The 20,335-nt window shown below is 35.4% G+C and overlaps 3 protein-coding genes across 4 annotated transcripts; 2 read left to right on the top strand and 1 right to left on the bottom strand.

Moving 5' to 3' along the window:
• Positions 1-2,692: 2,692 nt before the first annotated feature.
• On the top strand, positions 2,693-7,608 carry LOC116134555 (protein SHORT HYPOCOTYL IN WHITE LIGHT 1). The gene is made up of 4 exons (XM_031420228.1): positions 2,693-3,038; positions 3,110-3,334; positions 3,417-3,482; positions 7,142-7,608. The coding sequence occupies exons 1-4, from the start codon at positions 2,895-2,897 to the stop codon at positions 7,286-7,288; spliced, it is 582 nt and encodes a 193-aa protein (XP_031276088.1). The 5' UTR covers positions 2,693-2,894; the 3' UTR covers positions 7,289-7,608.
• Positions 7,609-10,128: 2,520 nt separating this feature from the next.
• On the top strand, positions 10,129-12,477 carry LOC116134621 (tubulin alpha chain). Of its 2 annotated transcripts, XM_031420301.1 has the most exons (5): positions 10,129-10,358; positions 10,692-10,926; positions 11,018-11,388; positions 11,466-11,926; positions 12,009-12,477. In XM_031420301.1, the coding sequence occupies exons 1-5, from the start codon at positions 10,266-10,268 to the stop codon at positions 12,139-12,141; spliced, it is 1,293 nt and encodes a 430-aa protein (XP_031276161.1). In that variant the 5' UTR covers positions 10,129-10,265; the 3' UTR covers positions 12,142-12,477. The 2 variants fall into 2 exon arrangements, with proteins under 2 accessions (XP_031276161.1, XP_031276160.1); XM_031420300.1 differs by having other exon boundaries at positions 10,130-10,358; positions 11,466-12,468.
• Positions 12,478-12,673: 196 nt separating this feature from the next.
• On the bottom strand, positions 12,674-15,455 carry LOC116134587 (amino acid permease 6-like). The gene is made up of 7 exons (XM_031420274.1): positions 15,365-15,455; positions 15,020-15,247; positions 14,388-14,481; positions 14,081-14,295; positions 13,849-13,991; positions 13,369-13,596; positions 12,674-13,225 (listed from the first exon to the last, which is right to left on the bottom strand). Exons 1-7 carry the CDS (start codon positions 15,453-15,455, stop codon positions 12,800-12,802), a joined length of 1,425 nt encoding a protein of 474 aa, XP_031276134.1. The 3' UTR covers positions 12,674-12,799.
• Positions 15,456-20,335: the final 4,880 nt, after the last annotated feature.

A 20,335-nucleotide genomic window follows, 5' to 3' on the forward strand; every position in this document is an offset into this window, starting at 1 on the left:
TCGATTTGACCAGTCAGTCAAACTGGGTTTTAAAAGTTTAAAAATCACAAATAGACCCCTAAATATTGTTAAGTCCATACATTTATTGAAATTTAGCAAACACACACCCAATAAAATTGACGATCGGTTGGTTGGCGGCAACGACACACAAAATGCAATCTCAATCATCCCCTGAGCCATTCCCAAAAAAAGCTACCCAAGATCTGGCCAACATCGGTTCGATTTTGGTTAGATCTCATCACTGCCGATGTCGACAACCCTCCCTGTCACCACAAAAATACTTCATCCTCAAAACCCACTCACCCCACTGTCATTCACCTCACCAATCACTACCAAAAGCTGCTATTGCCACAATGAGTTTTTTTACTTTCGGTCGATTCCCTTACCGGAAATCACCCTCCTGTCGCCACTATTGCTTTCATCGACCCTTCCTCTTAAAAAGCCCTAACATCTCGACTTCAATTGTCGTTAATCATCGCCCCAATTTCTAGGATTTTGGTAAACAGGAAATTGATAACCTGACCCAGTGAGGTCTTGGGTTGGTGAGTCTAGTTCAATTGGCTAGGCTGGCCGGATTTTAAAATACAATAATGCTACGACACCGGGATTTTTGCACCGAAATATTGTACTGCCTATGTGAACACTCTCTAATTTCTTTAACAATTTTTTTCTAGTGAACGCCGTTCACTCACATGGACGTGTTCCCCATTTAATGGACGCTCGTTCATAAGTAAAATGGAATAAATTTTTTTTTATAAAAATTAGGGACGGCGTTCATCCGTTATGGACGCCGTCCGCAAATAAGGGATGCTCGTCCTTAGCCAAAATATGAAAAAAAAAAAATTTTGGGGACGGCCGTCCATAAATTTTGGACGGTCGTCCCTTACGTTTGAATGGGCGGCCTACTTAAAAAAAAAAAAAAAAAAAAAAAAAAAACACAACCTTCTTGTTCTTCTTCTTCTTCTTCGCCAAGCCAAAACACCACAGCAACATCTCTCACACATAGCTCATTGATCTCCATTGATATCCAGTTGATCCTTACGCTAGAATCTGGGAAGCAGCAACAGGAGAATTTGGATTAACAACAGTCTCAAATGAAGCATCCTCCATTAAAGTAACTACCCACCAGACAATCCTCCACCATTGGTGCTACAAATGCTATTATTTCTTCAAGTACTTTGATAGGGATAAATATAATCACAAAACTTCCTGAAAAGCTGACTCCCTTCTTCATGGCGACCTACTTCTCTGAATAATCCAGCTCGGCCACAGTAACACCTCAAATCCATTTTGCAGCAATCCTAATCCTCCCACTGATTACAGCATAAACAAAACAAAAATAACCTTTAATCATAATCACTTGGTTTGAAGGCTTCTAAGCACTTGAAGGAGATGGCAATGGCGTAGGAGTGGTATCACTAGGAATGGCACAGGCTAGCACAAGTGCTTCTCAAGAAAATGCCCCAAATGGGTTAAGAAAGACAAAAGGAGATTGCTCCATGTTGTTTATCGTGTTGGAGATTTGGATAAGAGGATAAAGTATTCAGTTTTTATTTAACTTCAACGGCAATGTTAATGTTATAAATAAGTTTCTCTTTGAAACAATATTATTGTAATAATCTTGGAAGGATATTAATGTATTTGGTGACTTTAGATTCTATACTGAGTGCTTGGGGATGAAGTTGCTGCGGAAACGGGACATACCGGAGGAGAGATATACAAATGCCTTTCTTGGTTACGGACCAGAAGATTCTCACTTTGTTATTGAACTCACTTACAGTAAACTCTCTGCCTGCTCCTCTGTTTTGTTAAGCTTTGCTAAACTCTGAAACAGCTGAACTTCCGATGAACCTTCTGTAGAATACTGAGATGTTAAATAATTTCTGTACATGACTTTAATGGAGGATGCTTCATTTGAGACTGTTGTTAATCCAAATTCTCCTGTTGCTATGGTTTTTGGCTTGGCGAATAAGAAGAAGAAGAAGAGCGAAGAAGGTGTTTTTTTTTTTTTAAAAAGTATGGACGGGCGTCCATTAGGGACGGGCGTCCATTCCTAATGGACACCCGTCCAAACTTAAGGGACGCTTAATGGATGCCCGTCCAAACATAAGGGACGGCCATCCAAAATTTATGGACGACTGTTCCCAAATTTTTTTATTTTTATATTTTGGTTAAGGACGGGTGTCCCTTATTTGCGGATGCCCGTTCAAAATGAAGGGACGGCCGTCCATAACGGATGAACAACCGTCCCTAATTTTTATAAAAAAAATTTATTCCATTTTACTTATGGACGGGCGTCCATTAAATGGGGACGCCCGTCCCTAGTATATGGACCCCTGTCCATATAATATGGATGGGCGTCCATGTGAGTGAACGGCTGTTTAAATTTGATGGATGTCCGTTCACTAGAAAAAAAATTGTTAAAGAAATCAGAGGCGTGTTATACGTAGGCCGGTACAATATTTCGGTGCAAACATCCCGGTGTCCGTAGCATTATTGTTTAAAATGATGGTTTTACTAGTTATATATGTGATAGATTTCATATTTTATTATTTTTAGAATATTATTTTTATACAAACATATTAAATATATTTTCATTTTCACATTTTCTAAACCTGTAAAAAATAACACATCGGCAATTTTCCCATAAATTTACTCAATGGTTTTCAAAGCTTAAAAAAAAAAAAAAAAAAAATGTCCATGAGCGACGTGGCACTTATGAAGTCTCTATTGAATTTTCCGTCATCCCACCTCACCCACCACCACACATGACTGATGACTGAAACTTTTTGGCCGTCTCAACCTAACATAACCCACCGCAATTTCTTTCAATAACCACCACGTGCGATCCATGTCTGACGCCCTAAAATCGCCTGAAATCGAAACTCACCGCCATGTCATTCGCAGTCACTCTATCATCTCCCTCTCTCTTACCACTTCCCCAACAAAAATCTCCCTTTCGTAATTATCCCAAATTCCTCACATTTCGAACCCTAAATCCTCTCCAAGCTTCTAGAAGAATCCCTAATTTCCCCGAGGTTCCTTTTCTCTCCGGTTCTATCTTGTTAACATTTCTTACTCTACGCTTCGTAACTAACTTCTCCTGCAGGGAAGTGAGAGTCTTGTGGATGATCCTCGCAATTGGGGCCGTAGGATCAGTCAACAGTTTAATGAAGATTATGGTGATGACGATGATGAGGAGGATGAGGAAGAGGAGGAAGATAGGAGTTTGGATCTGTTAGTTAGGTTTGTTGAGAACGTGTTCAAGAAGGTTTCTAGAAGAGCTAGAAAGGCAGTACGCTCCGTTTTGCCAGTCTCGATCTCGACCAAGCTGGTAAGAAACATTCGTTTGAGTAATTTTTTGATGGTTTTGTTCGGTGATTATATTGTAATGAATTCTTATTATTGAAATTTAGGTTGGGTTTTCTGTTAATGGAGTTCTTATTCTTGCGTTTTTGTGGGTTTTGAAGGCATTTCTTGAGGTAATGCTGATCTATAACTTCTTAACATGTGTGCACATGATTATTAAATTCATTCGCATAATGTCATTCTTGTTATCGTTTTCTTGGGAATTTAAATTCATTGAAATCGTGATTATTAGCTAAGACGGAAATGCTGTGTTTGTGCAATACAAATATATAGTAACATTACAAGAACAATGTGCTTCTTAAACCACATACGTGAGGCGTCATTCTGGTTAAGTAAGGTATTTTAAGTACACTATTGCACTTTGTAAAATGATATCTAATGTGATCAGTATTTAGTAATAGTATAAATTTTTTCATATTTCTATGTTTATTTGGCGTGAACATAAGATAGAAAGAAATGTGTACTTGCAAGTAATAGAACTTCTTGATTATAGTACACTTCCTACCATTGAGTTTGAAGATGGTTTATTCATAGAAGTAGAATCATAGTGAGACAACATGGGGTCAGGCAGTTCTAGGGCAAGTCAACATATGAACTGATGGTTCATAGGATGATTACAAGCTCAAATTACTGAATAAATATGATATTTAATAACCCCAATTCTATTGCAATTTCACATTTCTTTCTATTTTATTGTTTTTTGGGGTCGATATGTTTCGTTTTGTTAGTATAATTCTGTATAATGATGGACTCAAACTAAATTTGGAAGAAAATTTGTTGTTTTGTCTTATTTAAGTGTGTTGATTAAGCAGTGGTATAGCAATTTCAATTATTTATTCCATTTTGAGCCCAATTTTGGGTTTTTGTTTTTGTTTGTTTCTTTTTGGGGTAAAGGGTTACAGAATGGCAAATTTTTTATTGTTGTAACCTTGCCAATTCGGATCCTTCTTTCTGTTAAGCTTGATTTTCCTCCTGTTTATTCTGTTAACTGTCATGTACTCAATTGGTTTTTTGCAATAACTGAAGGTTTATAATTTCCCCCCTTCCCCTCTATCTGAATGTTCTGTTATTCAGAAAAGGAGTATTATTACTAAGAGAGTAAGAGGACACTTATTTCCTGAAAGATTAAAAAAGATGCCAAGTTTCAAAAGCGAGCCCAAAGGTTGCACGTAACAGTGGGTAGACATTAAACTTAACTGACCTAAGGGCATGAATGTCTTTTCTGAAGGTAGTCATTAGAGTCTGATTTGATCCTTGCAAAGCTTCCAATGATTTTGTTTACAAAAGTTTCAGGATCCTTCAGGAAATTTTGAACCAAACACTTTTTCAAGTAGATAAACCTTAAGTTATTTGGAAATATGGAAGGAAAACTGTAGTTTCCAAAAGTTTTTTCTTCTTAGGAGCTTCTCACTCTGAAATCAAACTTTATTGTTGTTCACAACTAGCAAAAATATTCTCCTCTTCTGAATCCTCTAAAAACTGGTCATTTAATTTGTCATGGTTTTCAGTATAATGTGCCTCTTAATTATCATTGCTTTTAATTAAGCTAATTGATTTTCTTCCAAAAATAGAATGAAGCTTCTTATCATAAACAATCTTTGCTTCCTTACCTGGTGGATAAGGTTATCCACATTAACATATGTACTTGTAATGTCAGTAACACCATACGGAGAGATTTGTTACTTGGTATTGTTTACGAATTGATTGAAAAATCCCAATGAGAGGTTTTGATCCCCAACCAACAAAATCCATTTTCTTTTATCTAACCTTTTCATTGTATTTAAAGTGACAGATTTCTTCAACAGTAGAATAGAGTTTGACCTGACCTTCCTTTTCATTTTATAACTGAAGGGTTCAATATAATGTGGTGACTGGTGAAAAGAAGAAAAGGTGACAATGCAGCTTTATAAAAGACTGATTTTTGACCATTGTATTCCAACAGTAAAAAAATAATTGGGGCTTGTTTGGTGAATTCATTTGGATATTTTGTGCTTTGTGTAGGATAATTTCGTTAAGGGACTTTTTTTAATGCTGACTCATATTCTACTCATTGTTAAGTGTCAAGTGTGGCTTTTGTGTCTACTCTTGAAACTTTGTTTCCTTTTTCAATCTTTTGAAGGAAAAAGTGTCCTAGTTGTGATAATATACCTTTAGAAATCATCTGAGTTTTCATGCTGACTAAGTCGTGAGTTTGCACATCAAATAGGTATTTTGAGTCATGTACTGCCAAGTTATCATTTCTGATATTGCAGTGGCCTCTAGTGCCTTTTGCAAAAATAAAAAAAGGACCATTCTGAGAGTGAGTTCTTGCTTCTATTGTGTGTATTTTTGTAGGCTGGAGGTAATGGTAGTGAAAAGCACGGTCTTCTTTGTCTTGAGTGATAGGGTGGCATCTAACTAGTTGAGATTAGTCCAGTCTTTAATGTTTTGGATTTGTTTCCTTTTTATGGATTCGATGGTGTTCCGTCTTCCATCCAAGCTCAAATTTAGCGGCTGTCAGTTGCAAAGGCTGATGTTATTGAAGAAGTGTTAGATGTTAAGAAAATTCGATCTAGACGAGGCAACCCATATAGACGATTCTTGGTAAAGTGGCTTGGTAAACCAGCAAGTGAAAGCTCATGGATTTTTTAAGAAGAGCTGAAACAAGTTGATCCAGCCGTATTTGAGGAATATGTCAAGGCTTACTCGTTCGAGCCGAGTTCTTTTCTAACCCGGGGAGAATGATGCGGAAGCATCCAAGTTAAATTAGGATTTCAGTTAAATTAGGAAAGGGTTTCAGTTATTTTGTCAGTTTTCCTTTTTTATTTAGGATTCCTATTTAATAAGAATTTGGGAATAATTTTCAGTCTAGAATTAGGATTTGTCCTAACTAGTATAAATAAGACAACATAGTCAGTTTATTGTATCTTTTCTTTAATTTAGAATTTTAATTCAAAGGTTTTCTTTAAACCTAGTTATTTTCTATTGTTCCAACCACAATCACCCTATTCTAGCCCTAATTGTTGAAGATCTAATTGCCCTACAACTCTTCCGCTACATCAGATTGTGTTATGCCATTCCAAGTTAAGAAATGTCGAACTTTTGATCATGTGTTGCACGTCTTCTACGAAAACCTATTTTAAAAACTTATCCATTTGTTCAAGTTGCTAGAATTTGTTTTTGCACTTCATGTCTCAACTATACTTCTCAATCTATGCAGAACCCTAGTTGGAAAAGGAAGTGAAATATGTGTATGAAGCAAGAGATTTTAACTGGGTATGCTGTAACTCTGTTTTTGCAATTGATCATGGTGTCACAGCGTTTGATAATAAAGTAAGCAATATGTATGCCCTTTGTGGAAAGCTTAGGGAAAAGGAAAGGAAAAAAGGTATAAGAGGTCCTTGTTGACTGCTTATATTCATCTGTATTTGAATGTAATCAGTTTGACGGTTTGACTTGTTTTGCTATCATAGTTAAGAGGATGTCAATTATGCTTACTTAGGCATTAAGCACCGGCCTTGATTCATGTGTTTGCATAATATTAGCAGTCAAAATTGGCAAGCACTTAGTGTGAATTGAGCACTTCATTATTTTCTCAGCCCTATCTATAAACATGCATATCTTGAGTTTGTGGTGCAGATGAATGCTACTTGCTTTTTCATATATGAGAGACTATGTTGTTTTAAATGGAAGTTTATTACTTCTTGAGATGCTAAAGTTAACTGAGAAGCCAGTTAGTTCCTTGCAAAGTTTGCTGCTCATTTCTGTACTTATCTTTTTATACTGAATCTAGGTGGTTTGCACCCTTGGAAGTGTGGTCTTTGTGAGCATATTACTCATACGTGGTGTTTGGACTGGGATAGCCTATTTACAAGAAAGCCGCAGTCATCGTGTGGATGACGATAATCGCGCATGGACTGGTGCTCAGCCTGCAAGTTGATACGTCCATTTACATAATTAATTGTTTGAAAAATAGTCCCAAACATAAATAATACCAACCTTAGCTAGAGGAACACTCAGAAAGCTTTCCATCTTTGAAAAAAATTTATTGTTGTAATTGAAAATAATGTAGGAATACAAGGATGACTTCCTGTGTGAAGATTCTGAACAAGCTATCTTCTTTAATATTGATATAGAACTGTTTAGTAAAAGCAAGGAAAAGATATAATCAGTATGCACAAAGACAGAAATCCGCCCTATGTATTCACAATTTCACACATCAGGTATAACATATGTATTGTTAATTACGAATTTTGACAAGGTTCCTGAATTGCTGTATTTTTATTTTTTTACCTAGTTTTTATTAACCTGAAAAGAGCAGCAAATGCATATCACGATTCACGAGTAGCCTTCCTGGTTTTGCTTTGTCTTGTGCGTCATTTCTGTTCCTTTATTATCATTTTGTGCCGGAACATCCCATGGGAATCAAATACTTCCTTCTGTCTTATATTGCTCTTGACTGTAAAAGTTTTCTGTAGAATACTCGATTACTGCTTAAAATGGTTATTTCATTTCTCTGTCATATGTGAGAAAACATCCTATGGAACTCAGGATGCTTTTCTGTCTTAGATAGTTCTTTACTGTAGAAATCTGTGCTACAAGATTGGTTTACTTGTGAAAATGGTGATTGTCAAAAATTAAGGGATTACAAACCAGTCAGGGAAGCTTCAAGGGGTAAATACAATTGCCCCTATTGATTTAATTTTCTGCAACTTGGAGTCGGAGTTGAATAAAATTCGTGAGGGACACGATAAGGGGTGGTGTTTATAAGTTCTAATACAAATTTCATATCGGAAATGACAAAAAAAAAAAAAAAAATCATATAATTAAAAGCTGATATCATGAAAGACCTATAATAAATTACCCCTCACGTAATTAAAAAACTGATATGGAAAGTCTTATAATATATTACCCCTCACGTAATTGAGTGGTTTGATAGAGATTTTTGGGTGTATTATTTAAGAGATCTTGAGTTCGAGTCTCTCTTCGGTTGCTAATAAGGGTAATCACTGAAACTTTTATCCGATTAGTAGTTTTAGGGTCTTAGAGTTATTATCTGGTCTGTAGTTTCAGAGTTTTGGAGTTCTTATTCGGTCGGTAATTTGTTGCTAATAAAGTAGCTACTGGAGCTCTTACTCGATCAATAGTTTCAAGGACTCGGAGAATTAGTTGAGTTGCTAATATGAGTGACCTACAATAAATTCGTAATGTTATATATCCTAAATTTATTAATATTTGTGATTTTTATATGAATTATGTGTTTACATTAATATCGTGTATGTGTGTATATATACAGTAAAACCTTTCTATCGTGATATTTTATATAAGAATAAACTTTACATAGTCATAAAAAATTATATTTCCAATTTAAGATAGTTATAAATAAGAATAAACTTCACATTATAATAAGATATAATTTTTTTAATTTCCATCTTAAGAAAAGTTGTCTCTACATAGTAATAATTATCTGTATATTGAAAAAAAAAATGTTACCTTACATTAAAGGTTTAAGATGAAATAAAATATTTATTTAAAGTTGTTTGGAAGAATGATTTATGTTTTAGAGTTGTTACCACATCTTTTAACTCGTGGGTACATTACTCATTAGCATGAACATCTTTTTGTTGAAACCAAAATATTTCTAGCTTCTCAAGTATGTTTAGAGTTTAATAGCACGGAACTTTTTGTATTTCCCTATAATCATCCTCATGATTATTTCCTTTATCTTCTTATTTAATTGTAACAGTGATTTCTTTTTCAGTTAAAGTATACATGACTTGTTGCTCATTTGGATGATTGAGGAAGACATTAATATCAATTCGATTAATGTAGTGAAGTTGTCGAATTTGATAACTCAATTCTACAATGATTCTTTGATTCTCCTTATCTGCTTCATTTGTAACTTACAATTAATTGACATCGGGGTCCTAATTTTGTAATATTTAAAAGTTAAATCAATTGACAATTATCTATGGATTCACATTAATTTAATTTTATAATGCTTAAAAGTTAAATCAATTGACAATTGTCTATGGATTCACATTAATTTGAACATGCAGCAATTGCATTTACAATTCCATCCGTGACACTTATCTTTGTTAGTTCCAAGATAGAATCTTTTATCCGTTTCAAAAGTAGACAATTGAAGCGCAGAAATTGAAATCTTAATACTGTTAAAACATTAATTGAAATCATAATACTATACTACAAAAACATGAATTATGAAATAATAAATTTTTGTAACTACGCCTCTATTAAGTTATAACCTCTTCATAATAATAAAATTAATTAGCCATACCATTATGACTATAGAGAAGTTTTACTGTATATATAACTCTAAATTAATAATATAAGAAATTTCTCAATTCATAAAAATACAAAAACACTATAAACTAAAAGAGAGAAATATACACAAAACTCCCCCAAAGTTTATGTTTTTTATCTGAGAACCTACAAGTTTCAAACAATACAATGACACCCTTGCTTCAACTCCAGTGCAGGAATATCTATAACAGTAAACCCATGAGGGGGATCAATACCCCTCTTACGGTCTTACCAAACAGGCCAACCTCAACCACTCGTAATCACGACAGGCCCAGCCTAGCGGCAAAATTTAAAATTCAAAAAAATAAAAAAATGGAAAACCTAACCACGGTTACAAAAGTAGTTACAAAGGCCCAATCATATAGCGCCAGCTCACCAATAATTGCCGTCCCTTAACTAAACCCCAATTCATCCACCCAAGTATCTCTTCTCTCCTGTTATAAATATCCTTCTCAAATCCCTCTTCGGTGCTATCCTCTCTTCAAACATTTTCAGTAGAAGGCGTCTTAATAAACGCCTTCGTCTTAATTTACTTTCGTTTCTTCTTCTTTCAAATCTCTCAAACGGTTTCGTTTTCTTCTCAATTAGCGAAAATGAGAGAGTGCATTTCAATCCACATTGGTCAGGCCGGTATCCAGGTCGGTAATGCCTGCTGGGAACTATACTGCCTCGAGCACGGTATCCAGGTCCGTATTTTTATACGTATAAATCTCCGTATATACTCCATTTCGTTTAATTCTATCCAGATCTATGGTCTTTCTTTGATCCTGGAATCGGATCTGATCAAATCGGCGTCGTTTGACAGTATAATAGTCGATCTATGATTTAAGTGTGTGTTTATGTTAGATCTGATTTTATTTCGTTAACATTAGGTGACTTTTGGTCAGATCTGTGAAAAGTGTTATATGTGATTGAGAGTATAATTGAGGGATGGCTATGTACTCTAATTGAAACCCTAGATCTGTAGTTTTCTTGAAAATGCTCGGGATCTGAAGTGTTGAGTTTGTGTTTTTGAACAGCCTGATGGCCAAATGCCAAGTGATAAGACTGTCGGAGGAGGTGATGATGCTTTCAACACCTTTTTCAGTGAAACTGGTGCAGGGAAGCACGTGCCTCGTGCCGTCTTTGTTGATCTTGAGCCCACTGTCATTGATGAAGTGAGGACTGGTACTTACCGCCAGCTCTTCCACCCCGAACAGCTCATCAGCGGCAAGGAAGATGCCGCCAACAACTTTGCCCGTGGCCACTACACAAGTAATTACTTCTTAACCCTTTTTTTCCAATAAATTATTTTGTTTATTAACGTTATGCGGAATTGTTAATGTTATGAATTGTTTTGTTGCAGTTGGTAAGGAGATTGTTGATCTCTGCTTGGACCGCATCAGGAAGCTGGCTGATAACTGCACTGGTCTTCAGGGCTTCCTTGTGTTCAACGCCGTTGGTGGAGGAACTGGTTCCGGTCTTGGTTCCCTTCTTTTGGAGCGTTTGTCAGTTGACTATGGAAAGAAGTCCAAGTTGGGTTTCACTGTTTACCCATCTCCTCAGGTGTCCACATCCGTCGTTGAGCCTTACAACAGTGTTCTCTCAACTCACTCTCTGTTGGAGCACACTGATGTGGCTGTTCTTCTTGACAATGAGGCCATCTATGATATCTGCAGGCGCTCCCTTGACATTGAGCGCCCAACTTACACCAACCTTAACCGTCTTGTCTCTCAGGTAACATGTCTAGCTTTTAATAATGGTCATGTTGGTGGGTTTGGCTTCTCTAACAGTGGTTAATTTTGGTGTTTCAGGTGATTTCTTCCTTGACTGCCTCTCTGAGGTTTGATGGTGCTTTGAATGTGGATGTTACTGAGTTCCAGACCAACTTGGTCCCTTACCCAAGAATCCACTTTATGCTTTCCTCTTATGCCCCTGTCATCTCTGCCGAGAAGGCCTACCATGAACAACTCTCAGTTGCTGAAATCACCAATAGTGCATTTGAGCCCTCGTCTATGATGGCCAAGTGTGACCCTCGCCATGGCAAGTATATGGCTTGCTGCCTCATGTACCGTGGTGATGTTGTGCCCAAGGATGTCAATGCCGCTGTTGCTACCATCAAGACCAAGCGTACCATTCAGTTTGTTGACTGGTGCCCAACTGGATTCAAGTGTGGTATCAACTACCAGCCACCAACTGTTGTTCCTGGAGGTGATCTTGCCAAGGTGCAGAGGGCAGTTTGCATGATCTCCAACTCCACTAGTGTTGCTGAAGTGTTCTCTCGCATTGACCACAAGTTTGATCTCATGTATGCTAAGCGTGCCTTTGTCCACTGGTATGTGGGTGAGGGTATGGAGGAAGGAGAGTTCTCAGAGGCTCGTGAGGATCTTGCTGCCCTTGAGAAGGATTAAGAGGAGGTTGGTGCTGAGTCAGCTGAGGGCGAGGATGATGATGGCGATGAGTACTAAGAGATCCAAGTGCCTGCAATAATATCTGAATGCTATTTTGATATCTGTGTTTTTGTATGGTCTTGTGCCCTGTGTTGTATTTGTTCTATGAAAAAACTTGCGCTTGTATGAGTTTTGATTCTTACTCGTTTCAAAGCTGTTTTAATTTAGTTTGAAAAATTAAAAATCTATGCTATCGCTATGTTAGTGTAAAGTTGTGCCGAGTTCTTTCATGCTAGAGTAGATGGTTTGTCCTTCAATTGTTGGGTTGCCGAAACCATTTGCTTAAGCACAAACTTTTCACACCTTAGAATACTTGGCCTGAATGTTGTGTATTGGGCCTATAAAATATGCTTCAGGGTGGACTGCAGTTGCAATTGTTCGGTTGTCAAAAGTTACTGAATTGGTTTAATTCATTTTCCCTTTCTGAATTAAATTCATTTAGGTTTAGAAAAGTACTTAAATCTTTCTAAAAAATAAAAAGCGAAGAAAGAAACTTGAGCACAAGTTGTTGAACTTAGCTAGTGGTTGGGGACTTGGGGTTGTTATATCAAACAATAAAGTTATTCGCTTAGAGTAACTTGGCTTAGAAGCAACATTAAGATAAGACACCTTTATATATCTAGGTCTTCTATAACTATCATCCAGTAACTAATAATTGAGTGTGTTCGATAATACATTAACAAAGAAACAATGGAGAACTAGGAAACTGAACTGAAGGGTTTGAAGGAATGGAGATCCTTAATGAGGCCTTGAATGGATGCAGCAGCAGCAAGAAGTGATATGATCAAACAGACCAAGGTCAAAAGCTTTAGCCATAACCAGGTGAAAGAAAAGTGACCAATCGTTTCCCGTGAAATGTACATCTCTATTGGGAAATAAACTGTCAATGGCCAGAATGAAGCAGCTCCGAGTAGACCAAGAACACTGTTGAAGAATGGGAATATCATGGCAATCACTGCAGTTACTGTTACATATACCGTTCTCCAAACTAACCGGAAGATGTTTATATTGTGAACACCACACAAGGGAATTGTAACAGAATATCCTTTTGTTATGAATTCACTTTCAGGCCATCGCTGGCAGCACCATTTCTCCACAGTATTGTATATTGGTTGACAGAATACCTGCAGACAAGCATAATTATGAATCTATCAGACCCCCTTTGCTTCTTGATCAAGTAATGAAATCAAAATGTTACAAACATTATGTTGCAGACCCACCTCAGTGCCATCATTAACTTAATTAACCTATTTTTTTCTAACTGTACCTGGTAAGCTCCCACAAGATGAACAACAATGCATACATTAGCAATAGCAACAAGCCAGAAGGGTTCATAAAATCCAAATCCTGTTAAAAAGTTGCCTGGTGCATTGTTTCCAAATGCTGCATAGCCTAAAGTTCCACACAGCATGTAGAACACAGTGGTGACCGAGACTCCAACAAAACTAGCCTTCTTCATCACTTGAGTCTCTGGTGGGCTTGATTTCAGAGTATCCTGCATAGTGTAACCCATGAAAACATTCAACTTTAAATGTATGAAAAGAACTTACAGCGCTAACTGAGAACTACATATTGCTGAATTTATAGCCGGTTCACAGAGCAATGAAAGGCTATTACAGATATATACCCACTTCAGTCCCCAACTTCGTCATTGGAAATGAATTAATAGTATATTGAACCAGTCGAATCAAAAGTGGCGCGCTCTGAACCCACTATTTGAGATACTAAGAGACATATATGGACTTGCCTGTATCTCAACGAGGACAACAGCAAAAGAATAGGCAAAGGCAATGTCGCCAATGGCCTGTAAAGAGTTCCAGATTTTCTCTGTGCTAGTCACATCCACTCCAATGCTTACTCCTGTTAAGCTTGTCCTCGCATGATTTCCTCCTTTAACATCATCACATAAGAAACACAAACCCAGCTAAAACATTGTTATTAACATTGAACAAACTTTGCATATTGCATTAGTTGCTGACCTGCAATTTTAGCTATGGAGAGAGCAAGGCCTATTAAGGAGTATGCAAAAGACATGACAGCAGCGATAATGGAGAGGCATGAAAGCTCATGAAAGTTTGGAATTTGGCTTAATATGATCTCTGTGATCGCAAAGCTTATCATATATTTATTGTTTGATGTATGACATCCTGCATTGTGACCTTTCTTGTGGAAGCAATCTGATCTTATAACTGCCCTGTTCATTTTATGAAATAAATATAAATGAAAATGAAAACCGCCGCATTCAGAGTCCACACAATGATATTTGAGATTATAAATATAGCTTACGCCATGCTAACTGATGCAGTAATTGTGTATCCAACTGTTATTCCAACAAGATTCCCATATTGAGCTAACCCACAAAATTTGTACTTAATTCCTCCTGTGCAAAAACACCGAGAGTTAGAGTTTACTGAATCATAATACTCCATGTTTACACACAGCTTTACATTTGTTGATACCCATGTTCCTAAATGTCAAATTTATTATAATAATATGATTTACAAATATTATAAGAATAACCACCACTACCAATGGATGACCGAACGGTCAATTAGAACTCTTAGGTGTATTATTCAAAAGGTTTAGAGTTTGATCCACCTCCGCCCCTAATAGAGGTGGACACTGACCCGATCGTTAACTTTAGGACCCCGAGAATTAGTTGTGCGCGTGTCATATATATTCTTGCCTAATAAAATTGTAATATATACTCATTTATGTTTTTGTCTCTCTACCTGATTACACTAGTCTAGTTTTTTTTCTTTTCTTAAGGACATACAACTAACATGAGACATTGTTATCCTATGTTTCACCTAATATTTTCTCGTATTAACAATACGTCCAACAAAAAAGTGAAAACTTCAAACGAAGTATTCCGATAACTTTTATGATTTCTTTGTTTCCCCATATATTAAAGGTACCTAAATTGGCTTTTACAACATCGATGTAGGTGTAATTTCTTGATCCACTGGTGGGAGACCTGTAACAATCAGCAAGAAGAGTAGAAGTAAACCAAGTGATGATAGAGAAGATGAAGATAGCGGCAGGCCCAGTAATCCAGCCCAATTGAGCAATGGCCCATGCCAGAGATAACACTCCTGATCCAATTACAGCCGTTATGATATGTGCACTTGCAGTCACCCATGTTCCTTCAAAACACAAAGCACCATGCAGACAAAATTGATTCCTAGCAACAAGAAACTGGGAATTTTGAAGAAGAAACAGAGAATTACAAGGTCTAAGAAAGAGTAAAAAAAAAATATTACCGGTTCGTTTTACTCGACCGTCCTCATCGAATTTAGAGTTGGCAATGCCTGTTTCTATGCTGAGTGTTCTCTCTTGCAGCCCTATAGCCATATCTGTGTGTGAAATGAAAGAAGAGTGTGTCTTTGACTGGTCTTAAATAACAAAAAAATCGAAGTAAATGGGAAGTGATTTAATGATGATAAACAAAAATGGAAAGTTTACTTACCCAAAAAAAAAAGGAAAGTGATTTCAACATGCTTAAAAGAGTATAAATGCAATATCAACATAATGAATTTCATATATATTTAGCCTACATAATGAATTAATTCTCATGTCGAGGAGTCTTAATTTTCGAGTCTCACCTAACGAAGTAGACTGAAAAAGAAAGAAATTGAAAAGGGTTTCACTAAGCTATAATTTCAAAATGTTTTTATTTGGAAAATAAAGCACTTAGCCTTATAAGTGGTTGGAAGATGAAACACTAAATATTATACACTACTTACATTATATAAAAATTCTCTCGTGCATTCAATACATCAAATAAAACAACCTATGTAAATTTCTATTATAAAATAAAAAAACTTATGTAAATTCTTATGTAAAAGGGTTTTGATTAATTCTTATGACAAGATAACAAAGAAAGAAAGTCATAGGATGATAATATATATATTTGGTAATCGAGGTTTTTAGGCCAGTTTGCGCGTACCTTAACTAATTTTTTGGGTCTATTGAACACCATTCAAACTTAAAGGACAAGATAAACTATAATGTTATTGTGATATGTGACCTCAAAGTTTGAACCTAAGAACTCAAAGAAGGGAGCAAATCTCCTTAATCGTCATGCCAACCCTTGGGGTTTACATATATATATTTCTGATTATTGAAATCTAAAGTTTAACTAGAAAATTATTTGAAAGAAGTATTTTTAAAATTTTAAAACATTTGTCTTCTTACATTTTTTACACAATTTTTAAAATGAGGGTTTCTTTGATTTGTAATTTTTAATAATTTATCCATGATTAACATTACTTAAAAGTCAAAATGAATTAAAACTTAGAAGTTTTCAAAGTATTCACCTATAAAACAATACCAAATAAATAAAAGCATTATAATTTTTTTTTATTTGTTTTTATTTTTTTTTTTATGTTAAGAAATTAAGGTCTTTAGTAATATGATTCCCTAATAGTCTTGACTAGAAATTTTAAATAAACACTTGTTAATGTTAATCTAAAAATTGTTTGATTTTTGTTTCTCCCACGAACCCAAATTCCCTGTCAATGAAAAAAAAAAAAAAAAAAAAAAAAAAAAAAAAACAAACAAACAAACGTATTCAATTGTACCCACAATGGATGTGGCACGTGGAGTGTATGATTTTATTTTTGTTTTAATCAAATTAAAATACAGTATATACATATCACTTGAGATATGCATAGAATTTGAGATAGGGTATTGGATGTAGAAGTATTATAGAGTTTAATCTCATGAATGACAGAAAAATAAATATAATTTTTCAAAAGAAAACGAAAAAAAATGAATTAAACATATATATTTCAGATTAATTAATTAATAATTAGCAAACTGTATGAAAGAATCAATCAATTATAATTCAAATATAACTAGTCATCTAATCAGTTCGAGAAATCTAAACTATCATTGTCACCTTCACCTTCACCTTCGGATATAATCAAGCAGTTCATCAAAGAATGGTGAAGAAAATAAAGACTCGAAGAATGAAGAAAGATAGACTCAATTTCTTTTGTGATGTCAATACAATAAAAAGAAGAGGTTTGTGATTTTATTGAATAAAGAAGACAGAAATAACTAGGCTACATTGGTAAGACAGTTTCGAAAAGGAATATTTCTTAAAAAAAAAAAAAAAATAAATGAAGAAATTTTAACAATTAGGAATTTAATATTCTTGTAAAAGGAAAAAAATAATTAAGAAATAAAACTTCTAAAATAATAAAAACTCCTAAAAAATAAGATACACTGGCTAATTCATAGACTCTTAGTAAGGAAACAAAACAACCAAATAAAACAATCAACGACTTGACTTTCAACACTCCCCCTCAAGCCGATGTAGAGATGTTGATCATACCAGGTTTCTCTACAAAGTCTTTGAAGTTGGTTCGAGGAAGAGCTTTTGTGAGAATATCTGCAGTTTGACCGATTGTTTGAGTGTAGCTAACCTTGAAAATTCCTTGTTCAATCTTTTTTTTGACAAAATGTCGGTCTATCTCCACATACTTAGTTCGATCATGATGAACCGGATTCTTGGCTATACTGATGGTAGTTGATTGTCACAATGTAATTCCATAGGATGCTCCAAGGTGACCTTTAATTCTAACAATAATCTTTGTAACCAAATTCCTTCACAAATTCCATGCGCCATTGCTCGAAATTTTGCTTCTACGCTATTACGCGCTATAATTGATTGCTTCTTGCTTCTCTAAGTCACCAAGTTTCCCCACACATAAGAACAATATCTAGAAGTTGATCGTCGATCTGTAATGGATCCTGCCCAATCTGCATCTGAATAAACTTCAATGTTTCTTTTAGAAGTTCTTGAGAAGAATAGAACCTTACCCGGAGTCATCTTGAGATATTTTAGAATTCTATATAAGGTAGTCATATGTCTCTCAGTCGGACAATTTATGAACTGGCGGACTACACTGATAGAGAAACCGATGTCAGGTCTAGTTGATACCATCCTTTGTCGACATGAGCACTCCCATCAATAACTTCGAGCTTGACAATTGGATCCATGGGGGTCTTGACAGGTTTACAACCAAGCATTCCCGTTTCACTTAACAAATCCAGAACATACTTACGTTGGGAGATGAAGATGCCTTTCCTTGATCAACCAATTTTCATCCCAAGGAAGTACTTGAGGTTCCCTAAGTCCTTGATCGTAAATTCTTTATCCAAGAATTGTTTGAGAAGTCTGATTTCTTCCTCATGGTCACCTGCCAAAATGATGTCGTCCACATAAACAATAATAATGGCCATCTTCCCTTCAGGATAGTGCTTCACAAATAGAGTATGGTTAGATTGACACTGGGAATATCCATACCCTGTTACTACTTTAGTAAATCTCTCAAACCATGCCCACAGAGATTGCTTGAGTCTATACAAGGATTTTCGAAGTCTACAAATCTTTCTGGAGTTAGATGATGTCTCAAGCCCATTAGGAATATCCATATAGACTTCTTCCTCTAGATCACCATTGAGGAAGGCGTTCTTCACATCCAACTGGTGCAAATACCAATTAAGGTTAGCTGCCAAGGATAAAAGCCTAGTTAGTAAATTCGCGTTTTATACGCGAATTATACGGCTAGCCGTATAATTCCCGTATAAAACGCGAATTCACATATATTATAAGGACTGCCGTATAATTCGCGAATTATATACCCTATCCGTATAATTCGCGAATTATACCCGAATTATTGCCGAATTTTTGCTGAATTTTTGCAGACAAAAAAATAATTACATAATAAGGCAAAACGACGTCGTTTTTGTGGGGTTTGACTAAAATTAAAAAAAATCTCCTTCTCCTCTTTCTCGGTTCTCTCTTCCACAGTCTTCATCTCTTCTTCAAATCTTCAACAATTCAACTCTTTTTTCTTCATCTCTTGACTCTGAGTCTTGATCTCTTCTTCTCTTCTCTTTTTAAATTTTAACTCTCTTCTCCAAGCTTTAAGTCCAAGACTTCAACTCTTCAAGCCTCAAGCTACACACTTCTTCTCTTCTCTTTTTAACTCTCTTTGAATCTTGTATGTTGGTGATTTGTTTGTGTTTGTGTTGGTGTGTGAGTAGTAGTAATAGGGGCTGGTGGATTGATGGATTTGTTATGTTGGTGGATTGATAGATTTGTTTGAAACATGTTTGATGAAATGCTTGTGAGAGTTATATTTGGTATCTGTTTTAACATAATATTTCATTTAGTTCTGTTGTTTTGTGTTGTATGGGTCAAAATGAAAAGACTAAAGATCATCTATGAAAGCAAAAGGTAAAGGCAAAACTGCAAAAGAAAAGCATGAATTCATAAAAATAATATTGTCGGGCTTGGATTTGGAATTGGCAGATACTTAAAGAAGAAGAAAAAAGCAACAAACCATCAGTTTACAACCAACGCCAACTGCAAATTGTAAACCCATGTGCACTTTGTCATGTTTTTAGATTTCATAACACTATTATTATTTGACCTTTGAATGTACTGTCCAATTAAATTCAGAAAATAAAACAACTATACTAATTGGAATCCAAACTTTGTATGCGTAGCTATAAAATTAAGGATAAAAATACTAGTCTTAGTTATTGTTCAAATATACTTTAAATTAAAAGGAAAATAAATTGTAGGGTCGACCACAATGGATTATTTAAATGGGGATGTTTTGAAAAGTGCTAAAACCAAGATTGCTATTGCCGTATTTTTCAAAACGTATTATTGACAATGTGTCGTATTAAACCGTATATATCCGAATCGTATTTTTTCCGTATCCGAATTTTATGACCGAATTTTTACAAACGTATTTTTCACCATTTGCCGTATCATACCCATAAAATTCCCGTACCGTTTTTTTGCCGTACCCTTATTTACTAACTAGGGATAAAAGTACACACATTTCGGTTATATGAATGATTAATTATTTATGTCCCGCTGATATGTGAGTTTATATGTTAAATGAATTAATTTTGGTTGATTCCGTTTTTTAATTAATAGGTGTTATTTGAAATATTTCTTATTAATCCTAATATGATAATCCCTTAAATTTGGGTTAAGCAAACCATTCATTTTATCATCACATACATTTCGGTTTCCACTGAACAATTAGTAATAAATTGACCATAACTTGCTCAATAAAAACCCAATTGATGAGAGAATTGAATCTTTAGAAACTAGACAGACAGCGTTTTAATTTGATATATTATACGCTTAATTTGGATAACTGTAACCCCACTTCTGAACCATTCCTTTTATCATCACACAC

Source organism: Pistacia vera, unplaced genomic scaffold, assembly GCF_008641045.1.
Source record: "Pistacia vera cultivar Batoury unplaced genomic scaffold, PisVer_v2 Contig29, whole genome shotgun sequence".
NCBI lineage: Eukaryota > Viridiplantae > Streptophyta > Magnoliopsida > Sapindales > Anacardiaceae > Pistacia > Pistacia vera.